General features: G+C 30.0%; 1 protein-coding gene across 1 annotated transcript; it reads left to right on the forward strand.

Annotated features, from left to right (window-relative positions):
* Positions 1-1,423: 1,423 nt before the first annotated feature.
* Positions 1,424-22,131, forward strand: LOC113521422 (calaxin-like). The gene is made up of 5 exons (XM_026906955.3): positions 1,424-1,644; positions 9,782-9,851; positions 13,355-13,535; positions 14,615-14,725; positions 21,912-22,131. Exons 1-5 carry the CDS (start codon positions 1,524-1,526, stop codon positions 22,095-22,097), a joined length of 669 nt encoding a protein of 222 aa, XP_026762756.2. The 5' UTR covers positions 1,424-1,523; the 3' UTR covers positions 22,098-22,131.
* The last annotated feature ends 736 nt before the right edge of the window (positions 22,132-22,867 follow it).

Here is a 22,867-nt window from a genome sequence, read left to right on the forward strand (position 1 = left end):
ATTTGCATATTCTTTTTCTTCTAATATTTCATTAGGTATATTAATAAAAACAATTTTAAATGTAAAAAAACGAGTTATTTCCTGTTTTTATAATAATTATTATATTTTTTATTTTATTTATTATTAATTATTATTTATTAATAATAATAAATAATTATTAATTATTTATGTAACCCGTGTACATTTATATTATAATACATCGATATTTACGCTAACGTTTAAGATATACTCGTATGATATATAAAAATACCATATAGTAAAAAATGTCTAATAGAAAATGTGTATAAAAAAATATAATAAAAGACTATTATTAGATAAAAACAAAAGAACGTTATTTAATGTTTTTGTCTCGGTGCATAGATAACCAGTAATTTTGAATGGGATTAGAATAGAATAGAAGGGAATAGAATAAGACAATTCATATACTGTGATAGTATGCTGAGGTTCTTTTTCTTTGAATTACGAATGTGGGTCAAGAAACATACTACACAAGATCTTATTATTAGCAAAGTAATCATTTACTTTAGACTCCGCAAACATGCACTACAATATTTCGGAACCCTAATCAAAATGTGGTATGCATTATTATATTGCATTCTAATGCTACTTCGCGCAATTTTGATACAGTTTGTAATGTATAGAAACATTGATAAAATGCTTGAAACAATGTCAGCTTCACTTCTGGGCTACAATGGGCGAACCTTCGCGCAAGTATGTTGCAACAAAGGGCCAGGCCACTCGTTCCCTTTCCATATTTACATCATCGTCATGATGAAGTCCGTCACGATATGTCCTAAGTATCTGAACTGTTTTACTCTTGCCACTATAGTGCCTATCTATAAAAACTGATGAAATCCTCTTCGGCCCTATTCCTGACTGAAATACCATTATTAGAATTATTTTTACATTATATTTTAGTCCATAACTCGATGCATAGTGTTTATTTATCTACACCAATTTGCAACCAATATTTAACTTAAATACGAAGTAAGACTCCATACTAGCCACATCCTTGCAAAGGTGTTAATAGTGACTCAATAATCTCGCTTTATGGAAATACATTAATGCCCATCAATGATCTTTAATGGGTCGTTGCGGATAGATGGATAAATAAACCTATTTATTGCTTTATACATAAATAAAGTCCGTACTTGATAATATTTAAGTTGGAAGTTTCGGGAAGTTGAAAAAATAAACCAATGCTGGTTACATTTCCTCGTTGGATTGTTAACTTACTTTATTTTGTGAGAAACATTATCAACAATACATTTTTCATCAAAGAATTCCAACAATATAATGGTAAAGAAACCACGAAAGTAATAGAAATATTAAATCAAACTTGGCTGTATACGTATACATCCTTTGTTCTCTTGGATCAAAGTGTAAAAATAAAACAATAAATGGAGTGTCAATTAGTAAACAACTAAACTACATACTGAATTGTATTTTGCAAAAAGTACAAATAAAATATTTTTGGCGCTAAATTATTGGTAATTTAAACGCAAGCGGCTGTCTCTTGTACAATGTCGGCGTCACTTGACTCTGCTTTGGATCCAATGGAAGAGATTCGTTTTCGGAAGAAACATGGTGCAATGTGGATAGATATACAAAAAGAAACACATTTCACGTTTGATGAACTAGAACGTAAGTGGAATAATAGATAATTGGTGACAATACAAGAAATAGATGAAATATTGTACATAGAAATCTTTATTTTCATTAATATTATGAAGGTAAATCTGTGTTTATTTTTTCTTGTTGCCTTAAGGCGTTTCTTACTTACTTGACCTTGAGACATGTGGGCGTAACTTTACCTTTTTTTCCCGAATTATTACGATGACAAAGAGTACTTAATGTATACTTAAAAGTACTCGGAAGTTGTTTATTGAGCTGATTGTAAATGAAAACTCTTGGTAATATAAATATGCATAAAATAAAGAAAAAGTTACTTTCCAGCTGGTAGTCGATAGATATAATATAATATTTTTTATGACAATAACACGATACACTCGTTAATATTATAAATGAGACAAGGAGTTTGTTTTTAACTTTGTTAACAACTCTCAATCGTCATAAAATTTGGTTTACACATAGTATTTTGTATGTAGTATATAAGTTACTTTTATCTCGAGCAGTCAATATATCACTTTCCATACGGTGGACCGTCAGCTCAGAAAGACAAACTGTCTTTTTAAGTTGCATAAAAATATCCCGCTGTTGTTGATTAGAATTACATTGTTTAATTTCGCTGAAAAACATTTTTTGATACTTTACTTTGATACGAGTACCTTTTTATTTCAATCGAGGTGGGTAAAGTCCCGGGATTGCTACCATTGCTAGCAATATATCTTGTCAGATCGACCTCCATACCATTTCCCTGGAAATCATCATAATTAATGCCTGATGAATTCGTCATGCTAGGTCAATAGACCTAATTTCGTCTTAATAATCCAAGTAAGCTTTTTGGTACGTTAAATTTAAACATATTCGGTTAGATGCAAGTGCATCCGTTTCATTATAATGGAATAATCAACAAATGTCTCTAACGACTTTATTTAGGATTACAATTATGAGGATATTTATTATTCATACAAATATTTAACCGCGACTGCGTTCGTGTGACAGGGATATATTGATTAATCGCAATAAAAAGGAACCATTGTTTTTCTCCATCCAAAATACTACGTGTAAACCAAACTTCATGACATTTGATTGAGTTGTTTAGACGTCAAGAGGTTACAAACAAACTCATTTATATTCCCTTTATCAACAGTAATATTGTAAATACAACAATAATATATAAGAGTTTATGTAACAGAAATAGATGGTTTACTTTAAATCTTTTACTCCTATTGTTATTTTATTTTTTATTTTCGTATTAAGAATTTTGAATTATTAGTCAATGTAGGGTAAATTTATCATAAAAATTTTAAATGTAAATTTTGGGCAATTAATGATAGATAACATTATGGATCTATGTACTTACATACAATGGTGACAAATAAAGAAAAGGTAAAAAGTTGCTTCGAAATTTTTTTCTATACAAAAGTTATACATTTTGTGAAATATTTCTAAATAAAAGTTTCCACGAACCCAGATCATGTTGTTGCACAGAAACTGATAACACAACTTTTTATTGTTCTAAACAATGGCTGCTTTTATAAAAGTTCGTGGAGAAAACGTATCTAATTTTATCTCATGTTTTGTAATAATTTTTTGTATCTTGAGTATTCCTCATAAATCCAATGTCCTTTGAGCAAGATAGCCGTAGGAGCGTAAGTTTATTTGGCGGCGTATATAAGTAGATAAAAATACTATGTAAATAAACAGCAATTTGCAATTTCATTTATTAAGATTTCATTTTCCTTCCTTCACAAAATTAGCCACTGTATAGGTTTATACAGTGGCTAATTTTCTTTTTTTTTTGACAGTTGACTGTCGTGGCATCAACAGTGAATAGTTCGTAACTCCATTGATTTTACTGCATTAAAAATAAAATTGTAGTGTATTAACTCTTTAAGTGATTGAAATAAAACGGGGATTGCAATAACATTCGAAATTATATAAATCTATGAAACGAATTCAACTTATACTAGTCAGAATCAAATATAAAGTGGCATATGTATGGTGTTGGTGCAAGATTCAGTTTATTGTTTTAATAATCAATCTACATGAAAATATCGAAATATTCAGAGAAAACAGTGAGTAGCTTTATAGTATCACAATAAGTACCTACGAGAACTAAGAACTAGTTTAATTCACAAACGGTTGTCTGAATATTCAAATTAACGCAGCGACAGCAATAAGTGTGTAATATTAATAATAAATCTGAGGGTACTACAACAAAAAAGATCGACATCTACGTTCAGAAACTTAATACAGCAACTGCCATAGACAATTCATACTTTACTTTATCTAATATATTTTCATAAATCGACGCAAGATGACGCTAGTGTGTTATAAATGTAAACAAGAAATCTCAAATAGACAATATCTCTGTTGTAACTTATGTAAACTAACATTTCATATAGATTGCACCAATGTATCTGTTCAAAGATTTTATTTAATGGAGCCAGAAAGGAAAATCAGCTGGAAATGTCCATTATGTATTTCCAAAAAAACTGTAAACGATGAAGTAATCGAAACTATTACCTATCAAGATACATCATATAATTCACAGAAAAATGTGACATGTAGAAATAAATGTAAATTGAACTTGCCAATTAATAATTCATTTGAGTCTCTGAAGGTGGATATTTCTGATTTAGAAGAAGACATAGACGCATCATACGAATCGATCAGCAATTTTAATAGAAGTTGTCCTAAGTTTGGTATTAGTTCAGATGAAAAATTTAAGGAAATGGAAAGCGTTATAATTGCTCTTCAAGAAAAACTGATAATTGCTGTCAAAAGTCAAAAGTCAAAAGGAGGATAAGTAATAAAAATAAAAATTGCTACGTTCAGGGAACTATTCCATACTATTTTAATAAAATTAGACTTAATGAGATTACAAAATTAGCTAAACAAAAGAGTTACCTTAAGGCAACTTCCGAACAGTTTGAAACGAAGGTATTAAAAAAAGGTACTATACCATATTATTTCAAAAGAAATCCCAAGTCCAAAATTGATTCAAATATTAATAATCTGGAACAGCCTTGTTTTCGTGAACAACAGTAATAATTATTCGTTAAAGATACTACATCAAAATATACAAGGTATTAGATCTAAACTCAGTCAAATAGAATTATTAGTAACTAATTCTATTTGACTGAGTGAAATGAAATGGATATATTGTGTTTTAGTGAAACTTTTCTTAAAGCACAAAACACAATTACATTGCAAATTCCGGGTTATAAAATGGTGGCTTCCTTTTGTCGTCGTAAATCTAGAGGAGGTGTATGCATTTATGCAAAAAACGGAATAAATACAAAGCAGCTTGAATGCATAAATAACATAACAATGGAACTTAACTTTGAGTGTTGTGGCATTTTGTTACCTGAATTGAACTATGTGGTCATATGTGTCTATAGAGTACCAAACTCGAACTTTGATATATTTATTGGGGCATTGGAGTTATTATTGCAAAGATTAACGATACGATCACGGTACTCAAAGAAAAAAATTGTTATAGCTGGTGATTTCAATATTAATACTCTTGAGAATAATAGTAAAAGTGAAATGTTCCTGAATACATTATTAAAATATAACTTGAAACCTACAATACATGAACCAACAAGAATATCAGTAAATACAAAAACATGCATAGACAATATCTTGACAAATCATAAAAATTACGTGTCCAAAGTCGAGCACCTAGGTCTTTCAGACCATTCAGCTCAACTGATCGAGGTGCCATGTAGCCAGGAGTTTATTTTAAAGTACTGGTATGTATATAGAAGGAATACTGATGAGAATATGCCTATATTTTTGCATTACCTGTCTCAACTGAAATTTTCGGAGGTATATTTACATGATGATCCTAATGTAGCATATGAAACTTTTATAAACATATTTAAAATGTTGTATGACTTATGTATACCTGTAGAAAAAGTCAAAATGACATATCACAGAAAATCAAACTGGCAAACTAGGGGTATATGCAAATCAAGTAAATATAAAAGAATTTATCATAATATATTGAAGAAGAGAAGTACAAACCTTATTGTGTATTATAAAAAATACTGTAAAATTTTGAAATCAGTAACTCATAAAGCGAAAATAAAACATAACATCGAATTTATTAATAAAAGCGCAAACAAAAGCAAAGCTACTTGGAATATCATTAAAAAACTAACTACTCCTGTAAATAATTTAAAAAATACAGTTGATTATCTCATTAATAATAATGTACTCATTGAAGACCCGAGAATCATAGCTAAAACATTTAATGATTACTTTGTAAATGATAACGCTCAATGCAATGAAAACAGTTTGTATAAGTCAACGTCCGAAAAAACTTGCAAGAGCATATTTTTAGAACCGGTCGATAATACTGAATTAATTAAAATTGTTACGAGTTTTAAAAATAAAAAAAGTTGTGGTTATGACGACATACCAATATCAATTATTAAAAAATCCATAAACTGTATAAGTGAACCTCTCATTTATATATTAAATTTAATGATTGAAACTGGCAAATATCCTGACGCCTTAAAACTTTCAAAAATAAAACCATTGTTTAAAAAGGGTACGCGATCAAATATAAATGATTATAGACCAATAGCCTTACCACCGTCGTTTTCTAAAATATTTGAGAAAGTAATTTACTTAAGACTAATTAAATTCTTCGAAATTAATGACATACTTGATAGTAATCAATTTGGATTTCAAAAGAAAAAATCAACAAGTTCGGCAATATTTAGAATACTAAAAGACGTATGGGATGCATTGAACACTAAAACTGCAGGTGTTGGTTTATTTTTGGATATGTCAAAGGCATTTGATTGTATAAAACATAACATTCTTTTAATACAATTAGAAAACATGGGTGTGCGTGGTATAGCATTAAAACTTGTTGAATCATATTTAACGAATAGAAAACAATACACAGTTATTGACAAATATAATAAAAACAATAATACTGTTGAGGAAATTAAATCTACTCAAGCAGAAACAATTGTAGGAGTCCCTCAAGGAAGTGTTCTGGGTCCACTTCTTTTTCTGGTAAGTGTAAACGACTTACCTAAAATCACAAAACATCTCTGTGTGATGTTTGCAGATGATACGACCATTTTTATAACAGATAATAGCAGTGATAATGACGTGTTTGAAAATGAAATAAATGAAACATTACAAACAATAGTTAAGTGGCTCAGAACTATTAACCTGAAAATAAATTTTAAGAAAACAAAATTTATTCAATTTCGCAACTATAAAAATAATTCTTTAAAATTGAAAATCCATCATTCAAATACAACAGTCGAGGAAGTTAACGAACATAACTTTTTAGGTGTTACCATAGATTGTCATCTAAACTGGAAATCGCATATAGATAAAGTAAATAAAAAGATATCAAGTTATTGTTATGCTCTTTCTATACTCGTGGAAAACTCTTCGCCTACTGTTGCTCGGTCCGCTTATTTTGGTAATGTGTACCCTTTACTAACATACGGAATTATATATTGGGGAAATTCTGTAGATGTTGCATCGACTTTTCTACTTCAAAAGAAATGTCTACGTATTATTTATAATATGTATTCAGATGAGACTTTAAGAAATATATTTAAAAATGAAAAATATCTCAGCCTGACTAACATATATATTATGGAATTGTGTGTTTTTGTTAATAATAATATGACATATTTTGTTAATAAATCTGATATTCGAAATAATTTACGTAATAAATACAAATATGATATTTGTCTACCAACAATAAATAGTTATACATATGGAAGGAGTGCAATTATAATGGGTATTAAAGTATTTAATCATCTTCCCTTAAACATTAAATGTCAGGATAAGCATATGTTTAAAATTAAACTCAAAGCCTGGCTTTTTGATAATGTTTTTTATAATTTAAATGAATACTTCAATCTTAAAACTAATTAAATTAATAATTAATAATAATTGACATGTAAGTGAAATTATGTTTATTTTATTTTAATTTGGTTATGATTATTCTTTGTCTTGTTAATTGTATTGTATAATATTTCATATTTATTTGTAATCAAGTAATGGTAATAGTATTGAATGTTTCGATGTTAATATAATTACCTGTTCTTAAATTGTTGCATGCCCGATAGGGTATAACTGTTGATACTGATGTCAAATTCAAAGCAATAGTTACTGCTATATGTATGTACACAGTTAGCAATAAAATTCTATTCTATTCTATTCTATTCTATTCTATATTAACTACAATTACATTAGACAAGACGGACATTAGCGAATATATTGAAAAATTTATCTTGTACAAACTGTGTACTGTGTGATATATTTGTCCTTGGATACTTACATATTATGTTTTCCCTTCTAAATATAGAACTTGCACGCTACAGTCGCCATATGAAATTGAATATCCATTTTCGTATAAATAACTATTGAATTTCTTTTTGAAAAGACTTTTGGGCAGATGTGGATTTGCTATAATTAGATAACATTTGTTGTATATTCTCGTGTAGTGGTAGTTACCAATATTTTATTTATGCAACTCAGAATGATAAACAAGGTGACGGCCGTCCTGATGGAAAGTGGTAACCGTCGCCTATAGACATGAGCAGTACCATGTGCATAACAGAGTATATTGCTTCGCCTATGATATGCGTTGTTATTCCTGAGGACTCAGGTGTTATTCTTCTATACCCTGTAAATTCACTGTCATATTCCACTCTTCAAACCGAAACACAGTCATGTAAACACAATTGCTTCACGGTTGAAACTCGAATGGGACAGAGGTGACTAAGCAAACGACTTTTCTATAAAGTTTTCCTCTGGTGTTAGTGCTAGCGACTTCTGAGTCTGCTTCAAAAAATTGCCATGATAATATTAGTAATTAAATAATTACAGATATTGGTATAAACTTGTTATATTTTTTACAAATATTTACTACAGTTAATAATAATATTTATTTATATAGACAACGTAAGGTCTATTTTATTAGTTATAAATTTAGTTAACCTATGTTAGGTAAATGAGCGGTCAAGACGCTATTACATTGATAACCTGTTCCACCTAATATTTTAGGATTGGACAGTCCATTTTACCGGCAATTGTATTCAGGATACTGAACACGCATCCTACTCGATAGCGAAACAATTCGTTTGCACCGTATTGCGTAAAAATCATCCGTACGCTCTCGTGCAAGTATGTGTGACGCACTACAGCGACGGGGTAGCCCCAACAGTGCACTGAAGGCATTACTATATTGGACTCGAAGAGCATTGTTTTTTGATTATAGTTTGTGCATAAGTTACTCGTGTAGAACACCTGACAAAAAGCTTTAAACAGGGTTATTTTTACTTGTTTTATACACCTAGCAAACCTAGATTAAGAGTTAGATTAAAAGTTAAGATCGTTTTAATGGCATTACTTTAATTAAAATCATTTAAGTAATATCTTTTACCAGAGTCATTTTTGGTACGATTGGTAACATACTATGTCTATTATATAAATATCACTTTATTATTACAAAGTTTCCATTTTGTAATGAAAAGTCAGTAGCCTTATATATTATTGAGTCATTTAGACTACCATAATGTCGGATGGATGGACGGATTCAATATTAACATTATTCATTTTAAGTTTATTTTAGATTTCGTCAAGAATATTATTCTATCCAAATATTTGTTATAACATTTCGTTAGTTTTGTTCCTCTATTCAGGACATATATACATATACATATATGTGTAACATATATATATATATATATATATATATATATATATATAACAAGGACAATTCGGTTATTTGCATATTTATTATTGTCAACTCGCTTGCCAAGTGTGGCAACTACTGGCAAAACTCACTTTGTTTTAAACACATTTTAGCCATTAAGTATCCACTGTTGAAAGCTTGTGTTTAGCAGTGGATATTTAACGGCTGAAATTTGTATATTAATCTTAATAAAAATTAATAATAGATTTTGATTTGATTTTGTATTGTTTAATACATATACGAATCTTGTATATAAAGAAAATATTTGCAGTTTCTATTAAAAGTAAATATATTAAAACAATTTTTAAAACAATACGTGAACTTGTACAGTTTTTATATTTATACGAGGTAAATACATCCAGAGTGTAACCAGAATTATAAATAATATTAATTTTGTTTTTGTTTCAGAAATTATGGTAATATTTTTCAAAATTCAAAAAAGAGACGAAAAACCCGCTGCGTCTGATTTAATACCTAGGTTTGTTTAATATTGTAACTGTAAATAAAGGATAAAAGGAATAAGAAAAAGTTAAATATTTCTATTTTTTATTTTTTATACTTTTTTAAATAAAGTTGTTTTAATAAACAAAATTAGTTGCAACTACTAGCAAATACCCCCTTCCCCATCCCCCCACTATAAACTTCAATAAGGGATGGCCTCGTTCCTTATAACAATCTACCGGGAAGGCAGTTCAGCAGTGAACAAATAACGCCTGATATGATGATGATGAAAAGTAAGTTGGACTTTAAATATTGTAATATATTTTAATTCTGTTTTTTTAAGACTATGAAATGGTGTCTTTGTTGGCATTAATTGTATACAATTTGACAGTTGCTAGCATATATACCAGTCAATGCAATCATGTCATTGCTAGAATACTGTAGTCTAGGTACATTAGGCTAGCATAAAATAATTATAGCTCCTTCAATCTGTAAAAACTTAGTATTAAAAATTTTAAGTCGTCTTATTGCGTGCATGTAACTTATATGTTCGTCAATCCCAAACTAATTTTGGTAAAAGGATTTATTCGCATGTTGGTTCTGTACTAATTTTGTCAGGATAAAAATAGACGTTTTAGCTGAACAAAATCTTAAATTACACGGACTTGAACCTTATCTCTCGTATAATAAATAAGATGCTTGTATTTATTTAAGCGAAATACAGTGCTTAATTTTTGTTTTATAAAATATAGTATATATTGTAACATCATTGTAACGTCAGTATAGTTATCTTTCTACCCTTATTCCAATTATTTGTGGTCGACGTAATATGTTTTTATTCATATTACATAATGGCCGCCTTTTTGACGTCAACCCTCCTTGGAAATGCGTTTGACCATTGTAACATATTTTCCGCCTGCAAACTAAATTGTATAGTCGTGTATATTAGTAAGATAAGTGTTATAAGTGAACAAACTTTGAAACGTTTTTTTAAGTGTCTTTGTTTTTTTTTTGTCGCTGTCTTTGCAAAGCTTTCTGTTTTACGTAATATTTTATTATTATTTTTTAACTTCATAGGATTGTATTTATTGGTTTTTTTTTTATTGGATAAAAATGGAATGGTAACCCCGCCTGCGCTAACGGGAAACGCTGGCGTGGCACCAGTGAAGGGTGATCGATGAGAATGAAAACAGCCCAGTTAGCCCATCATAATGAATTTATCTGGAATTAATCATGATAGTTTCCAGGGGGAACCGCGAGGAGGTCGACCTGGTTGGGTATATTGCTAGCAATGGTATTCTCAGTCTCCCTTACTAGCAATCCCTTTCCCCCCTGTATTTAATGGTTAACTAACAATAACACATTGTTGTAGATATTTGTTTCTAACTTATCTTTAATAATAATTTTTCGGCGTTTATATATTGAGTAAATGATATTAAAATAAATTCATTTATTTCCAAGTTTCATTGTATTCGTATTTAAAATAAAATCAGAATTAGGACATTTTATGTGATTCGTGTAAAATATTGTCCAACTGTTTTTGTCAGTTTAAATAACTAAGAGTATTATTGATTGATTATGAGACTATGACGTATATATTCGTCTTCCTGCCTTTATACTAGTTATTTGGATTGACGTAATATGTTTCTATTCGTATTACACAAAGTTTTGGCTTTTGATTTTACGACTGGCCGCCTGCCTGACATCGAATTCTCCTTGGAAATGAGACTGTGACATAGTTACACATTTAAGGCGCTTCAAGCTACTCCCATACAATTCAATGTCAAGTACAGATACTTAACATTGAATTGTATGGGAGTAGCTTTACCTTTTCTCCCCGCTACCCGCTAAGAATTATCGTGATGAGAAGGAGTAGTTCACCGTGCAGAGTTGTTTCGTTAAACAAAAGCGTTCTGAAATTGAGTTTTGTACTGAATATAAACGAAAAATTTTATATATAGTATAATATAGATTGGTTCCATATTGATTTTAGGAAAATGCGTTTAGTAGTTTAGTTTCAAAATCATAATAACTGTATTTCGCACAATGAAATCGCCTTTTCTTTGTGAAAAACAATATTGAATTATTTTTATGGTAACGCCGTGATATCACTATTAAATTAATAAAGATAAAAGATTTTATTTTTTGTATGTATTATGTATAATATATATTATTTTCTATATCTTATATATTATATTATATATATAAGTATTATGAATAATATATATTGTCATAACTGATAAGTTTTGGAAACTTTGTCTATCTATTATTTTATTTCGGCGTCATGCAAAAACTGTTACACCAAATTGGATGCGGTTAAACAATTGTGTTTCGGAACTTAAAATTTGGTATACGTCTAGAAGTGGTTATTTAGTTGGTTTTCCTTCTTCTGAAATCCATGCATACAAAGTAGCTGGATTTTATTTGAGTGTCCACAAGTACGCTCAAATTAATTTTTTTATAAAATGAAAGACACTTTTTCTTTATTAAGTTTGTGCAACTTATAATTGAAATAACTTAATCTTAAATATACAGATTGTAGGTTAAGAATTGAATTTTAATTTAATATTTCTTTTAATTTTTTTACTATTACCCTAAAATAGGAATGACGTTTTAAAAATTACCTTTGATAGGATGAAGCACCTTAATGCTTTGTGAAGTAGCTGTGTTCGCCTCAATTAAAGTTGATAATGTTATTCTGTAATCTGTTTTATTTGTATATAGTTTAATTTAGTACCTATTTTTAACCATAGTGGAAGAAGTTATGCCTATTTCTTATATTTAATATTTATAATATTTTTATATCACATTCTCTCGTTTAGGAGTATAAGGTAAAAAGATAAAAATATGATCGAGTTTGGGATCTCATTTAAAAGTAGTTTACAATCTCTAATGAAATGATGTACTTCTACTTACTATACTCATATATTAAATACTCTATTAAAATATTTTTGAGAGAAAGCGGTGACGGTGTAGTAGTAATTGCAATTCAAAAAGTTATCATCGTTTTCGTTCTTTTTCTTATTCATTAGAACGGATTTAGTGCTGTAGGCGTCTAGAGGCTACAGTGACCGTTTACTATCAGACGGGCTGTATGCTTGTTTATCACTGCACTGCACATACAAAAAATGCATATTAAACGGCTATCGTCAATTACCTTAATACCACCCTCTACTATTTGTTTAAAAGATGCTTTGTGCTATGTTGCATTTGTTCTTTATTTATGATTCTATTATGCGACGAATAGCTTTCACATGTAGTTAACATTGTAGCGCTATATTTCGGTTTTGTCGAGGCATCACGGGAACGTAATATAAGTATTTTCATTAATATATTATAAATGAAAGACTTCAGTGGTCATAGTATTGTTATCAATTTAAACTGTAAACACAAGAAAACAAATTTTCAGATTCAGCAATAAGCGATTTGTTTATTTTTTCTTTTAGATGGTATTTTAATAAGTAGCACGTAACATTATTAATCTTATACTTTGAACAATAGGGTTGTGTTTTTCTGGTAATCGATATTGTTTCATTTCAGGGCCCACTTTAGAGACGTTCTTCACACTGGCCTTGGAATGACAGATACGTATATGATGGAACGTGTAATGGTTGCTTTGGATAGAGGTACATCCCCCTTCGTTACAATGGCCACTTTTGCTAAGGCAATGTCCTTATATCTGAGAGGTGATTTGGAGGAACGTATCAAATATGCATTTACGGTAAGACTTATAAATTTTTAAGAATTCAATTATTAAAGTCACTTGGAGATGTTGCCCAGCAGTATACCGGTACTATAGGATATTAAAAAAAGAATACGATACTAATGTGAGCCTACATAAATATATGTTATTAGATACGTTTATTTCCGGACATGAGAAGAAATTATAAAATACGAAAAGCTCGGATCCGAGCCCGAGCAGACCTCTTTCACTTCCTGTAAATTAATTACTCATACAAGCGCCGGCGAGTTTGTATGATTAACTCATGATTAGAAAATGCTTGTATGATATCTATGTAATTTAAAATATGTTTATTTAAGTACATGATAAAGTTTTATGTCGATATTAATATTTGTTGAAAGTTGAATCGCTATTTAAGTACTAAATAAAAAAAACGTAACTGCGTAAGCAACAGTACACATCAGGTTATTCTAAAATAAAACTCTCTATAAATATCTAAATACAAAATATAGACTCGGCCTTTCTTCTTACTTTTTAATTTTGTAGTTATGCAAATGACTTAGAAATAAAGCATTTTCAACAAGTCGTAAAACAACAAAGTTGTATGTTCCGATCAGCGCAATCTATTTACTTAATCTACAGACTAAACCAATCTCGTGTTAATGAGAGGAAAGCATTAAACAAGGTGAGCATGCCAAGTAAATTATGAAGATAATGAATGGCATAATTAATGCTTTTGTCTTTTGATAATAGACCACAAATATAATGTGAATTAGATTAAACGTTGTGCTTAAGATATTCCATCATTATAATGCAGTATGTAGTAGTGATCTGATCTTGTGGTGACTGTGTAAAAATACAAGTGTTACCTCTTCTCCTCCTTAGGATGTCGTGAAAGTTGAATAAGAAAATACATATAATATACAAATATAGGAGAAGGAAATCCCTAAAACTCTATATATAGTTCTAGTATAATCAGAAAATTATTGTAATAAGTTTAAAATAATAAAACTATATTATTTAAAAACAAAAAAAAAAGATTTTTTTTGTTTTTAAATAATACAGTTTTATAACTCCTTTTACCTAAGAATTAAAATTACAAGTATAATTGTTCATAGTGTTATGATTTACTTGGAGAAGGATCACTTAGAAGAGAGACCATGTATCAGCTTATGAAGAAGAGTTTAGCCAAGGCTTCTAGAGATGATGATGTTGAAGAGGCTGTAAAGGTTAGATTATTTTGATTTTATACTACGTGGAGTTTTCAGATGAAATTCAGTTCATTATAAGATAAATATAAATTTTACGTTATATTGCATTGGAGTAGATCATTCGTATTAATAACTGCTAACTAACTCATATAGGAAGTTATATATTAATTTATCGATGTAATGTAATTATTTGTAGAACTAACATCTAGGGCTCAGAAATTTACTGTGTACTTCTATCCATCTATATATCATGCCGTTATATTGAGATATGGCACCTTGTAGATATTATTATCATTTATTATATATATAATACTGGCATTAGTAACTGATTTTTTTACGATAATAGTGAGAACGAAAAAAATATTGTTACTACTTCGTGTTGAAAATGTTTCACAAAATTATACCTTTTGTTTGGATTCGAAATATTGCACTTTACTAGATTTCTGTTTAAAGATGTTTTCAGTATCAAACTGTTGTACTATGTTTCTTTTTGTAACATACACGTTTATATATTATTTTTTTAGATAATGAGAGCGCAAGTGAATTATAAAATTTATTACTTTCTAAAAATGTCTATTATCTTCTTGTAATTCTGATCTGTTTGATTAAACAATAGGACTTTTTGTTTGCATATTTTGTATACATATTCTTTTCTTTGAAGAGAATAATAAAGAGTTTTCATTAATTCATCCATTTTGATATATAGTAGCTATGAAACGATAACAAAAGATTCGTCTATTCTTTCCGTGAAGATCAGATACCTTGTTCAAACTCTGAACAAAGAGCATAATACTGAGAATTACTTCTAATATTTGTGTGAGTGTTGCTAAGAGTTTCCAACTCAATTAAGCCTGCTCAGAAGAAGGGACGCATGAGGAATGCTATGAATATGGATTGCGACTTGTATTTTTAGATGACGGTCACTATTTATCAAAAAATATACATTTCCCTTTTACAATATTAATGAGATACCACTGTAGTATCTATCTTAAGTAATATAAAAGGGTTTGATAAATAAGTGAGTGGGGAAGGTAGAAGGAGGCTTCCAATTAATTTCGATACATTTTAATTTACCAATCTCGAAGACTCGAAGTAAATAGTAAAGGAACATTTTATATAAAGCCACCATCACCTTGAAGATTGTAATATCTAGTAATTTGATGCTGTATAAGCACGAACTGCGTACCCAAAATTCAATTTGCTATGATTGTATACAATTTATTGAAGAAGAATATATGTACCTACTGTCATGTCTCTTGGGCGAAGTAACTTAATAGCTAAAATGGTACATATTTATGTATTAATACGTAGTAGATTCAAATTATATAACATCTGACGTGTTTAATAATATCTGCTTTGTGATCCACGCATAGAATGGGCTACCTCATCCTTTATTGTAGGTCGTAAGAGGCTACTAAAGGAATTTAGTGATTGAGAGTTAGCCTGCAGCGTCTATCTTAAAATATCACCAAGCCAAATTGCGATTGCTAACCCGCCTGCCAAACATGGCAACTACTGGCAAACTCCCCTCATTGTGAAGACCCACATGAGATATAAATTGTGAAAATTAAGAAATTTTTGACTAGATGTAGATATGACTATATAAGTACCTAGAACTCAATTGTTAAATTTAGTTTTAATGACTTCCGAAATAAAAAGGAAGTTTTTTATTCGTTTGACTTTTGCGTGTATTTTACTTTATTATGTTATGAATTCTGAATCGATTTTTACGATTCTTTGTGCAATTGATAAGGTTTACTTCTGTGTTGGTCTTATTAATTATCTGACGATTGAAGCAGTCATTTTTCTTTATGGATCAAAAGACTGTTTGACGCGAAACAAAATCTACATATAAACACGCGATTCCATGTTCTATGTTTCAATATTTACAATGTAACATACATATCTACCAAATATCTCGTCATTTATCAGTGAAGGTGTAATATGTGATCACGATTGGAGTCGCTTTCTGCGAAGCAATATGTACTTATTTATTTATTTACTTTATGAAATACTTTTTGTGACAGTTGATGGCTGCTATGTTTTATTTAATTCTGTATATAAATCATTTAGTCTATATCGCTTTCATAAATATATGGTATCTGAGAGCAATTAATTAATGTTATTAAGTTGTTTTGATGGTATGGAACAAAAAAGCTTCGACTATTCTTATATTAGATATTACTTATAAACAGATACACTACAGATAGATTGAATAGTTGGGTTAAATCTTATTAGATGTAGTTAATTATATTAAGATGGGGACGGAGAGATGAGGAAGACATTGTTAATAAGACGAACTACCAGCCTCATTGCTAGTAATATTCTCTATCAGATCGACCTCCACGTGGTCCCCCCTGGAACCATCGTGCTGAATTTCAGGTGTATTAAGGCTATATAGACTAACTGATTTGTGTTTTTATTCTTACCTATTATCCCACACTTATGCCCCGCGAGCGTATACCGATAGCGCAGGCGAGGTTACCATTCCATTATCACCTAATAAAAAAACTATATTAAGACATTTTTATATGTATATCCCCATTATTAGCAAGTGTAGATCTCCAAAAGTTTTAATTATGGTTAAATTTCTTTAGTGCAATCAAGGGATAGCAATATTTTAATCATGGGTGGTTTACAATTAATTGCGGTGATTAAGAAAAAAATTTGATGGTATAATTTTTTTATGCAAATGACGAACAAGTTGACAACAATCTAATATTACCACTAGTAATTTACTATTAATTTTATTAGACAATCGCCTAACTAGTGTTTCTTGCTGTGCAATAACTAACTACTAAATAAGCGGGGAGTACGAACGTCAGCGGGATTCTTAGGTACCTATTAATGCTCGAGGCAACAATTCGAAGCGAATATCTAAGGGCAATATTATATTAATAAGAGATAAGCTCTGATTCAATTTTTTTTGTATTCCATGGTTAGCAATAAGATGGCGTATTCTTGTTTCAAAATTAAATAAATCTAATAACGTAAAGTATCTTATATACGAAACATTATTTTGGTTGTATTAAAATATCCTTACAAAGATTAAAAAAATAAATTAATTTTGGAAAACAATCTCAAAATACAAAGACTAGAAAAAGCGCCACCTTTCGGTTTCAGTAAGCAATGCGAAATCGTCAAAGAAAGCAATCACTGAGTTCAGAATTCTCTGAAAACTCTCATTATGATAGCTTCGTTGAAATTCGCTAGAGGGCAAAATGCTATTATTTATAAAGAATTTTGCACATTTAATATGTAGATATCTAATAGGATTTTTGATTAAATTTGATTTAAATGAAAGATGAGCTAATATATAATACAATCCATCTAGTTGCCTGTTCTACGTTGACCGCAATCTAGGGTGAATGGCAGGTCGTTGTGATGAATACACCTGAAACTCAGCACGATGTTTTTCAGGAGCACCGCGGGGAGGTCGATCTGACAGAGTATATTGCCAGCCTGAGCCTGGTAGTCCCCAATAATAACAATCCCTTCGCTCCCCACAATCTAGGGTTGTCAAGTGGTAACCCTTACTTCTGTTATTTTTAAAGGTTACCGTATAGAAAAAAGTAAACTTCCGTTGAGTTTAGATTTCAACGAATAAGAATCAATTCTTCATAACTATATCACTATTATCTAGAACAAAAGTTTAGGCCCGAACAATCCTTACATATGGCCATTTTTTTTAGAGAATACCATATGTTTTTGTATACAGAAAAGAATGAAATTTTATTTAATGTAAAAAACATGATGAGTATATCAAATTTATCAAAATTATTTACTTTTCTCACTTGGCAGCCCTAAGTTGCAGCTGTCTAAGAGTAGGAAATCTGGGTGCATTGTGTTATATATCCGCTTTACTTTCATTGAAACCAATGTTTATTGAAAATACTTACAGTTTCAGAAGTCAGCTGCGGGATCTTAGGTTAACGAATATCTATATGTAGGTATTACTAGCTTTTAGCCTCGACCTCCTCCGCGTGCCCGGGTGTTCACTGACCGGGATAAAAAGTAGGCTACATAGTACTGCGACCCATATAGTACGTGTATACCAAATTTCATAGTGATTGGTTAAGCTGTGGAGGCGCTAAGTGGTAATAGAAAAACAAATTTACTTTCACATTTAAAGTATTATAAATGGATTAAGGGAGTACAGGTATCCATTTTGCAATCGTTTCTTTTTTTTGCATTTTGATATTATTATTGTAAGTTGCGATTAATTCCTTTAAGAGTACAACTGTAAAAACTACACTCAAGAAAAGAAGATAGGGAGAGAGAGAGAGAGAGCGAGAAAAAAAAGACAGTTATTTAAAAATGTGTTATAAGTTATATATATTGTAATTCATTTTAGAGGTCTTTATGTAGATTGAATTATAAATATTACTAGATAATACTAGAAGGATCTGATAAGCTACCAAGATTGTTGTTGTGGCGAGTAAAGGTGTAGACTCAAGAAGCATACATGTACTCATATTATCTAACTAAAATTAAAAATATTGCAATAATTGGCTCATATTTTATATAGGTATCTACTTTTATTACTAATGAATTGAGATTTGTAGTTGCCAAACTTTAGACATAAAGCAACTTTTGCCATTAGATACATAGACATTGGAGCAGATTCAGAGACGCTATTTCTCCAAACCTAACTCTGTACCTAATATTTTAATTTGATATTTTCGCTAATTTACTGTTTTATGGATCACAATAAACTAAATTTATAATATTTTTTATTTAAATCCTTTAGAAAAATAGTTTAACTCTTACAATAAAGATTTCGGTATGTTATCAAATTGAAATTTCTATTTTAAAGATAGGTTTTGAGAATCTTTATATCTTTAACATAATTATTATAGCATCATATGAAGTTTATCGTTGCATAAGGTACAGAAGCAACTTCATCGGTTTTGAACTATTAATTCCTAATCCTCTATAATCTCTAAAACTAAAATTTTGAATTGATAGTTTAACGAATGGATTATGTCACGGATTATCATTAATTAAATTTACGGTAGTTGGGACTCAAATGTATTATAAATCTAATCCATTTTCTGTTCCGTGGCATAATGATTTCGCTTTAATGGCTATCTGAAAATGGCGTTCTACGAGATAGAGAAGGGCACCATAAATCGATTCCAATGTAACGTAATTATTTTAACGTTAGTTAAATTACTTTGACATTGCTTTTAAGTACGTGGTTGTTAAATAATATGACAAGACTAAAGTTAAAATTGCCGTGTGGTCCCGGCATAGAACAGACCACCCCTTTCTGTTCCATGGGCGTCGAAAAGGCGACTAAGGGTGAGCGAGGTATGGGTAGCAGCGTCTCTCCTAAAACATCTCCAGAGCCTAACTGCAATTGTCAATTCGCCTGCCAAGCGTAACATCTATTGGCAAATCCACCCAAGGGGGACGCTTATATCCAGCAGTGGACAGGTAAAGGCTAATATGATGATGATATGTTGAAAGTCAGAATTAAATTAAATATTATCTATTATGACTAAAAATTTTTTAATAATTGAATGGTATTTTTAGTAAAGTACATTAAAAATAGAAAATAACTTTAATCATAATTAAAATATAACCAAATTTATTTATTTTCAGCATTTACTTAACGAAAATATTATATTTCATAGTTTCACTACTCTTTAATAACGCCGAAATCTAATAAAATAAATTATGTATGTAATATTTTACTAATTAGCTATTGCAATTTAAGGTGTCTGTTTTGTTTAATGTTTCACCTAATCAATCTCTGATAAAAATGTTTCATGTATATTCTTAAAAATTTATACTATTATTACAAAACATGTATTTCAATATATTGATATTGTAAAAAAAAAAAACACTTATTCAGAAAATATTTTTCTTCCTTCATAGTACGGCTGCAAATATCCAGACACTTTAATAAAAAACAGCATAGAAAAAGTTAAATTACAATCCTTTATAAATCTGCTAGAGCAAGAAAAAAGTTTAGAATACAGCTGTTTAATTTCTGAATTTCTTGCTAGAAAGGTAATAAGGATGATACAAATAAGATGAGATTTCAATAGACATTTTCTAAGTAAAGGCGTTTTGTCTTATTTTTATTTATATTTATTTTGATTATTGAGTGAGACAATATCAAGCGTAAGTTTAGCATGAAACAAAAAAAATGTTGCTACTTAGATAAATAAATAGGCCTATTACAGAATAAACGAGTATATGATACTCGTTTATCAACAAAAATGCTTGTCTATGATTGAATTAGCTTAAGTTAATTAAGAACATACACGAACTTACCACAAAAAGACTTATTTGGATTGAAAATTGCCAGTTTAAATAAACCTATTAAGATTATTTCTTTGTTAATCGTTCTGAGTGTTAATGTCAATTCAAATCTTGCAATATATAGGTATTTTGATAATCATATAAGTATATACTATTGACGTAATTCATAACTTTGTACAAAAGTTGATTGCTTGGGTACCTCTGTCCCATTCGTGTTTTAACCGTGAAGCAGTTGTGTTTGCATGGCTATGTTTCGGTTTGAAGGGTGGGATATGGCGTGAATTGACTGGGTACAGAGGAATAACACCTGAGTCCTCAGGAATGGCAACGCATGGGGGGTATTATGGGCGAAACAGTATACTCTGTTATTTCCATGGCACTGCTCATGTCTATAGGCGACGGTTACCACTTTCCAGTGGGCCGTCCGCTTGTTTGCCATTCTAAGTTGTATAAAAAAAATACCTTGAAACTAATCATTGTCCTAAGTGGTGACGACGTGGTGGGCCGGGTGGTTGAGTTCCCTAAAATATTGGTGAGCGCTATGATGGCTGGCTCATCCGTTATACTCATAAACAGATACTACTTGTTTATAAAATATGCTGGTTCTTGTTGTTATATATTATTATTTATATCAATTGTAAGTAAAATTGCCGTCTGTTGACTTGATGTAATATATATTTTGTTAGAATTCACTTGATTTTCAATTTTCTTTTTTGTAAAAAATTACATCTATCAATGTATGTAAAAAGATTAATTTTGAACACTATTTGTGGGGACTAGTCTGATTATCTTTATATTAAATTATTATTATAAAATTTTATTATAACCAGTTAACAAATTCCGTCCATGCGAATGAAATCGCGGGTAAAAGCTAGTATTCCATAAAAATATTTCTGTTATATTCTAGTAAAAAAAAAACTATCTTTGACAGGAACTCGTAGACATTATGTTGAAGCGTATGGATTTAGACCTGGACGGAGTGATTAATTTCAAGGATTTTCACGACTGCGTAATGAAGACACCTTCTCTGTTGGAGAGCCTAGGCTATTGCCTTCCGGAGAGATCTGCAGTTTATTCCTTTATTGCTACATGGTGCCCCGCTTGGGGAAAAATGTAAATCATAAATAAATATACCTGCATTTGTATAATAATTATAACAATTTATTATTTAGTGGTTCTCAAAGGCACCGCTTGGATGCTTTACATTTTATCAATTGCAAGCATGATATAACATCAGATTCTTTGTATTTTTGTTATACAACATAAATCTTTGTTGGTATTACTTACATCGTTAGATATCTATATCACAAAGGCAGAGGAAGTTGATGTATGCAGGTCGTAAATTCTTTGTGACTGTCTACAACGAAGATGGATATATTTAGAAATGTGTATATCTCTTCCAGGTTTTACCTTAATAATTGTAGTTTTGTAGTTATATTGAAAATAGTGAGAAATGTGTACGGTTTTGGTTGTTTAGTGAACGTGTCATCTTACGGTATAACGGTTAGATCAATATTGAAATTTAACAGGTAACTGTCACAACCCTTAAAATGATTGTAATCTTATTATTATATCTAGAAATTTATTTCAATATTTCTAGAATAAAAAAATAAAACCTATCAAAATCGGTGTCTTATTTTGAAGTTTCAATTAAAAATTAAATTAAATTGATGATTTGGCGTTTGTTGTATCTGGTGTTATGACAATTACTCTTTTAGAAAATAAATATATAGCTTTTAAGGAATATTACGGAATTGAATAAACTATAGTAAACAGTCGGCAGAAGTAGATTAATCTTCTATTTAAATTTGGATTGATGTACAACATCTTGGATTACTTTGAAATCTTCATTCTATAGTTATAAAAATTTATAGATAAAATTAAAGC

Source organism: Galleria mellonella, unplaced genomic scaffold (assembly GCF_026898425.1).
Source record: "Galleria mellonella isolate WM207_F2 unplaced genomic scaffold, CSIRO_AGI_GalMel_v1 utg33, whole genome shotgun sequence".
Classification (NCBI taxonomy): domain Eukaryota; kingdom Metazoa; phylum Arthropoda; class Insecta; order Lepidoptera; family Pyralidae; genus Galleria; species Galleria mellonella.

What these genes read in the sequence shown, in the direction of transcription:
- LOC113521422 (XM_026906955.3), top strand. Translation starts at nt 1,524, where the DNA reads ATGTCGGCGTCACTTGACTCTGCTTTGGATCCAATGGAAGAGATTCGT. An exon ending in GTATCAAATATGCATTTACG is followed by an intron (nt 13,536 to 14,614) that starts GTAAGACTTATA and finishes AATTGTTCATAG; the next exon opens with TGTTATGATTTACTTGGAGA. An exon ending in ATGTTGAAGAGGCTGTAAAG is followed by an intron (nt 14,726 to 21,911) that starts GTTAGATTATTT and finishes TATCTTTGACAG; the next exon opens with GAACTCGTAGACATTATGTT.